The sequence below is a fragment of the Cynoglossus semilaevis genome, chromosome 2 (genome assembly GCF_000523025.1).
Source record: "Cynoglossus semilaevis isolate Cse_v1.0 chromosome 2, Cse_v1.0, whole genome shotgun sequence".
In the NCBI taxonomy this organism is placed as follows: domain Eukaryota; kingdom Metazoa; phylum Chordata; class Actinopteri; order Pleuronectiformes; family Cynoglossidae; genus Cynoglossus; species Cynoglossus semilaevis.
The window spans coordinates 1,268,371-1,275,400 of NC_024308.1; the positions used below are offsets into that span (position 1 = coordinate 1,268,371).

At 45.5% G+C, this 7,030-nt stretch overlaps 1 protein-coding gene across 1 annotated transcript in view; it reads right to left on the bottom strand.

Moving 5' to 3' along the window:
- Positions 1-2,148: 2,148 nt before the first annotated feature.
- pex5la (peroxisomal biogenesis factor 5-like a) overlaps positions 2,149-7,030 on the bottom strand; it is a 48,255-nt gene continuing 43,373 nt past the window's right edge. The window contains 7 exon segments of the mRNA XM_025053444.1: positions 2,149-2,378; positions 2,539-2,696; positions 3,933-4,098; positions 5,120-5,338; positions 5,797-5,867; positions 6,640-6,747; positions 6,750-6,785. Of these exon segments, the coding sequence (XP_024909212.1) occupies positions 2,177-2,378; positions 2,539-2,696; positions 3,933-4,098; positions 5,120-5,338; positions 5,797-5,867; positions 6,640-6,747; positions 6,750-6,785 (960 nt within the window). The 3' untranslated portion in view covers positions 2,149-2,176.

Sequence of the window (7,030 nt, forward strand, 5' to 3'; positions counted from 1 at the left end):
ATTATTATTATTATTATTTTAGGATGGCGTGACTTTCATAGATTTACATCCTGTTTGGTGACAAAGATGGACAGAGCCAATCGTTTACTTCTGTCTTAGTCTCTCTGTGTTCACCTGTACTGGTGGGTGTGTCTGTGGGCGTGTCTGTGGGCGTGGCTGATCCCTCACACCCCTGCACCAGGTCTTTCTAATTGGCTCCTGCCACTTCCTGCTTCAGTCTGAGCTCCAGACGGTGAACTTTTCTTTTCTTCTTCAGCTTCAGTTCCAAACTTCACTGGTCTGTTCCTACTGTGGGTTCTGTCTGTTCTGTCTGTTCTGTCTGTGGGTTCTGTCTTTCTGTCTGTTCTGTCTGTTCTGTCTGTTCTGTCTGTTCCTACTGTGGGTTCTGTCTGTTCTGTCTGTACTGTCAGTTCTGTCTGTGCTTTGCTCCACCTCGTTCCTGTGAGGTTCTTCTGGTTGACTGATCTGTGTCGTGGTCTGTGTCCGTCTGTGACTCCAGAGGATAAACGGGTGAGTCTGAATCTCTGTAACTCTTTGTTAAGTTTCTTTGGAGAGTGGAGTAAAATACACCAGTCAGTTTTGATATTTTAAATCTCTCCTCCAACGGTCGCTTTATCTCTGTCTGAGTTTTAGGACTGAAGTCGACGATTGTCTTGTTGCTGCTTTTTTTGTCTCCTGCGTTTATTCAAGGTGAATTTCATGGGGTTAGGGTTAAAGGTCAGCAAAAAAAAACCCACAGCAACAACATCTGACGACTGTTTTAGGGTCTGGTAAAACGACGTCCCTGGTCTGTGTTTGAAACCACCTGGTCCGCTGAAGGAGACCGTGATAATTCTCAACAGAAACATGAAGCTTGACCTTTGCATAGAATCTGAGATAGAAAAATAAAAAATAAAAATAAAACCCAACAGGCTGACAGTTCAGCCCGACCGTGGCTACAGCTGGTCAACTCTAAGGTGCTGGGCTTCAGTTCAGCTCAGGAGGAAATCTATCATTTACTCACAGTGAGGAACGTAACGTTCACTTCACAGCAGTGGAGAAGGAGTTTTAGGGTAAAAAAAACAAAATCCAAACCAATAATAAAAAACAAATGTCTATGAAGATTCTCAGTCATCCAGGTCAAGGTCAAAGTTGAAGAGTTCACGTCCAGTTGTCGTAACAGAACTCTTCAACCTAAAAGTTGTGAAGTGTTTTTTTTTAAATAGATATAAATGAACGATCTGTGCAGCTGTTCAAAGACAACATGTGAGAGAACAGGATGAAACATCAAACTGAGAGACTTCGTCTGTGAAGCTGTGATCAACTCCAGGTTTTACCTGTAAGAAAACTGTTTTCACGGTCGGCCACAGTCATGTTTCGTTGCTACAGACTCAGCGTAAAGAGAATAAAATGGACCATAGGAGTTGAAGAAGAAAAAAAAAAAGACTCAAAACTTTCAAGTTTAGTCGCGTCGTCGTTGTTGATGTTGTTTTTTTTCTGAAAAGAACAAAAATCTGAGCCGGCCTAAAACGCCTCGGTGTTCAACCATAAAAATAGTAGGAATAAATATCGTTGTAGGCATGCAGTTAGAGTAAGGCTTGACAACCTGGCTTGCACATTCCACGTGGGTCATCGTTCTGTACGAAGTGCAAAGGGAAACTCGTAAAAGTGTGAAGTTCTAGAATTCCTTTCTATGAAAGGCTGTATTCATGCAGGATCCGTTAATATTCTCCACGGAAAGACGGTGAAAAGTCCAGAGTTTGAAGGTCCAGCTCCGTCCTTCATCTGCCAGAGTTTGAAGTCTTTTTTTCTGAACATTTCATTTTTTTTTTTTTTACCCTGCATCAGAAACTGTCTCCTCTCTGTTCCACTGGATGAGTCAGTTTTTAATTGACGTGTTCTCTAAGGCATTGCTTGTAAAATCTTAGCCAGTCCTTGTGCTCTTCGGGGAAATCACAAAAAATTTGCAGTGCAAATCCATCACCAGGCAGTCACTTCCGACACTCGTCTCAAACGTGTCTTCAGAACCGCTGCGAGGTCGAGAGAGAAAAATAGAACTCTGATGAATGCAGCTCATTCTGGCGTGCATAAAAACCGAGGTCGGCGTTAACGTCCCGTCTCTTCCGACTTGTGCAGTTTGGACTTTTGGCTCTTCCTCCCTCCCTCCCTCCCTCCCTCCCTCCCTCCGTCCCACTCCTCACATTTCCATGTTGAATGCCCTCATTAGATGATCCAAGTCACCAATGTTTGCCGCCTGGAAGAGTTCGGGCTGGTCCATCATGGACAGAGCGATCCTCAGAGCAGCCCAGATGTTCCCAGACATCACCTGGTGGGACTGTTGACGACTTTGGCTTTTTCTCTGGAGGCTCAAGGCCGTCAGGAAGTTACTGGCAGCCTCTCTGTGGAGGCAGAAATACACACACTTTGGAGGTCGTGACAGAAAAAACAATCAGTGTAAAGTAGCTCTGAGTCTGAGTTAGTCAGAGTTCTGATCTGGACTCTTCTAGAACTGAGTGACGTCTCAGCCCTGCTTCTCTGACGGCGCTGTTTCCCGCTCACCTGTGTGCCCCCAGGTTGATGCAGCTGATGCCCAGGTTGTAGCGTGAGCGGATGAATCCCGGCTGCAGCTCCAGGGCTCTGGTGTAGGCCTCCACCGCCTCCTCGCTCCTGTCCCCGTTGGCCAGCGTGGCTCCCAGACGGTTCCACAGTAAGTAGTCCTGACCAGAACACGTGGGTCAAAACCAGAACATCAGGAGTTGAACATTAGAAGGTTGTGTTTGAAGAAGGATTTAAATGTTCAGTAGCTTTAGAATAATAATAATATAAATGTTTGAAGAAGGATTTAAATGTTCAGTAACTTTATAATAATAATAATGGAGTTTCTATCATTCAGCCACTGAATGTTCCATCAGTGATACTGTATGTGGTTCTTCTGGGGCTTGAACCCACGACCCTCTGCGTGTAAGGCATACATGCTCACATGCACCTGGCTTTTTAACAATCTTCATTACAGCCGAAAATTGATGCAGAGGAAATCAGTGTTAATGAATAAAAGACAACGTCACGGTGATTGACACAGAACCATCAAATCACCGACACGTCCACGTGTCCACGTCGTTAGTCTGAGGACGGTGTTCGTTTGGAAACATCAGGAGACACTTGTTCCGCTCCGTTCCGTTGTTAAACTAATTTAAGGAACGTCGACTTTCATCACTGACGCCGTTCTAGACCTATTTCTCAACTGCCGGGGCGTGAGCCCCATCAGAGGTCGTTGACGTTCGTCGTCGTCTGACTTTAAAGTGAGATATACAGTAATTATCTCCCTTTGTGTTCGGAGCCGTGTCTCCTGCAGGGACCGAGTCAGACGTCAGCTCAGATTTAGCGACGAAACAGGTACGATTGATAAAGAAGCTTACGAGAATAATCATATGACTGCTACATTTATTGGGTTTTTCGTGGGATACAGCACAACATCAGATGAAGCCGTCTCCTAAAATATCAAGGTCTGTGTGGTTTTTTTTTTTTTTTTTCTCTGCTGTGATGCAGTAAAATACTGTTTTTGACGTGACGTTAGTGACGACATGAACCTTAAACCTCAGTTATTCTTGGTTCACCTGTAAAAACTGATGTGTTGATTGATGAAGAAAAGTCAAAGGAGTTTGATTTGACTGATTTGATTTCACCGATGGCAGAATTCCCATGATTCCTATAGTGAAATGTTGACTGTGAGTTCAATCCGCTCAGTGTTTACTACGGTTGTTTTTCCTCCCTTTATTATTATTATTATCATGAATGTGTTTCGAGATGGTCCACAAAGCGACAACTAGAAGATATTAAACTGAAAATCTGTTTTCAGTTTTTTTCAGTGCTGAGACACAGACATTTGTCTGGACCGGTTCTGTCCAGACTCGTGCGTTGCGTTGTGTTGTGCTCGGTCCCTAGTGTGTTCCCACCTCAGGCCGCACTGACAGGGCGGTGTGAAAGGCCTCCACGGCTTTGTCGAACTCTCCACTCAGGTTGTAGAGAACGCCGAGGCCCGTCTGCAGATCTGGGTCCACGCCCTCCGGGTTGTGCAGCGCTGCTTCCAGGAACAGATCTTTGACCTCCGGCAGCAGGGAGCTGTGCAGACATGGAGGGAAACGTTGAACAGACATGTAGACAGACAGGTGGTGCGTTCAAGTCCACGGACGTTGACCTTTGACTTCATCTTTTTTTTTGTGCGTTCAAGTCCACGGACGTTGACCTGTGACAAAATGCTTTCACGACACAATTTGTTCTTTTACCGTTTTTAAATGTTGACTAACATTTAATCTTCCTGTAACTCCACACATCCCATAATAATCTATATTTGCTCTAAATGCCTTAACAGCGACCCCTGCAGGGGAGAAGAGAGATGTTTTCTTTTTTAATAAATCAAAATGATAGCCCCGCCCACTCTTTAGGTTTTTGTCGTTGATTCATTTCGTGCTGTCACTCATCGACAGTCGAACTCAAACAACATCAACATTTTATTTATATGAGCAGTGACTCAGTCGTCCAGTCATGGACCAGTCGTCCGGTTGTCCAGTTGTGGACCAGTCGTCCAGTCGTCCGGTCCGTTTGTGATGTAACCGTGCAGTTATCAGACTCTGGTTCCACGGAACATTTTTCTTCCCTGACAAACGTGACACGCTGCGATCGATATCGGCAACTTTCCAACATCAAGACAAATAGACTGTGGATCTGGAGGCGCTGAACTAAAGTTTCAAGATTAAGGAAATGACAGAGTGTTAGTTCTGTGTCAGTGGACGGCGCCGCTCTGGCTTCTGGGTAAAGATAAAGATTGGCCTTTTTATCGCGTCTTAGTTTCCGTTTGGCCGAGCACAGTTTGAGGAGAGGCTGGTGGAGAAGGAGGAAGACGAGAGGAGAGAGAGGAGCTGCAGAGGAGGAGGACGTTAGAATGACAGGGTTTGACATCACCACAGTCACTGCACACATTCAGATTTATATCACACCATCTTCAGTCAGATAGCATTTAAAAACATGTTCATTTAAGTCTGTGGCCTCTGTGTTTGGTTGGAGTCTGTGTTTATGTGTAAGGTCCTAATGTTCTGACACCATTCAGACGTTTCTGCCAAAGCGTCCGGTCCGTAAACTCTACCTGTCTTGTCTGTTCATGTTGAGGACGTGCGACAGCCTGCGCTGGGATTTCGGGGAGGCCACTAGGTGGCTCCTGCTCTTCAGGAGGAGCTTGTACTTGGGGTTGTGTCGGAACCATCGCAGCAGGGCCTCGCAGGCGTCGTTACGCATCCCGGTGTTGGTGAGACTCACGGCCAGGGCCATGAGAGCCGGGAGGTTGTTTGGGTGGAGCTCCAAACACCTGGACGGAGTCAGGACGCAGAGATGAGAGAGAAAAGTCTGGAGGTAATTAGGAAGAACATCAGAGACATGCTAATACGGTTCAGTCTGGACTGAACACCGCTGCCCCCCACAGGCTGGATCTAGTTAAGGCTAAGGTTTTATCAGCAGTGTCGTCTATAGACTGGACTGTGTGACTGGGAAGAGAAGAGACTCAGTTTTTTCTGTGCTTCTCACTGACTCCAGGTCAGAACAGAGAATAATCTGACGTTAGGAAATATTTGAAGCCCAGACTCTGACAGCAGAGGATTTTAGAAACATCTGATTTTTTTAAAAAACCTAATAAAAAAATCAACAAAAAGAATACGAATAAAGAAGAAGACGTATGAGGACGGTCGGTCTGTCTCTGGCCCACGGGCCGTAGTTTGCTCAGGTCCGACTTAGAGAAACGTTTTATTTGATGCAGTGACTTCCCCTCACCTCTGGAGGGAGACGATCGCTGCCTGCTCATTCTCGTTTTCAGCTTGGGTGGTCCCCAGAACCTGCCACGCCTACAGACACACACACAGACACAGACACAGACACAGACACAGACACAGACACAGATGAACCCCAGGTTAAAGGTGCAGTCTGTCCTAAAGTCTGAACTGTTTCCATCAACTGTAATCACAGTGTTTTTAATTTTTCTTTTTTAATCAGTAAAAGGTCAATAATAAAGGCTTCAAACAGCAGTCGTTTGGAGGATGATTCAGTCAGAATCCGCTCCATTAGGATTATGAAATTAATTGTCTGTATTTTTGAGTAGAGCAGCAGCAGAACCTGCCCTGGAGCTAATCCTCCCTCGGAGGTTTTTGTTCCACTCCACCGTACTGAACCACTCTGCACTCAGAGAGGAAGGTTTGTCAGATAATCCTCTGCTCAGAAACACAGAGATGATTTTTGGTTTTTTAAATAATCATTTTCATTATGAACAGACGTGTTGTGTCTCAAAAACAAATCCGTATTTTCTTTAGAAACTGGAAACAGGAAACTGTAAAGAAAAAACTGTAAAGAACGCAGTTCTCCTCCTGCTGTGGATCAGCGTCTGTAGGTGCTGCCTGACGTCTGTGGTCAGGGGCAGCGGTCTGTGTAGACCACTCCACTGGAGGTGAAGTCAGAATCAAACTTCATCTCTGTTATGTGGAAGGTGAAAACACGACCAACCTTTTTTAAATAAAGCTGCGTCTTCAGTCAAACTAAAAACCTGATTTGATTTCCGTGTGTGTGTGTGTGTGTGTGTGTGTGTGTGTGTGTGTCTACTGTATATGATCTGAATGACTTGACCTCTGAATCATGAGGGTCCTGCAGAACAGCTGCTTCCAGGAACAGCACAGCGTTTGGTAAATCTCCGTCTCGAGACTTCTTTAATCCCTCAGTAAAAGCGTTGGGTAAAAATCCTTGTAGGGATTATCTGTATGGAAGTAGTAACCCTGTCACAGAGAGGGGGGGAGGGGGGGGGGGGGGGGGGGGGGGGGGCAAATACAACAGTGTAAATGTCAGTTTCCTTCATGTCCTTCAGACCAGAGCCTCAGTCCTGTGGAGATGGATGTTGATACAGACGCAGAAATCAATTTGTCAGAGTTTGTCAGAGTTTGTCTGTTCCCTGTAAATGTTAAAGTCTGCATTTTCACCACGATTACCCCGGGGTGTCACATGGTCACCCCGTCCTGGCGTC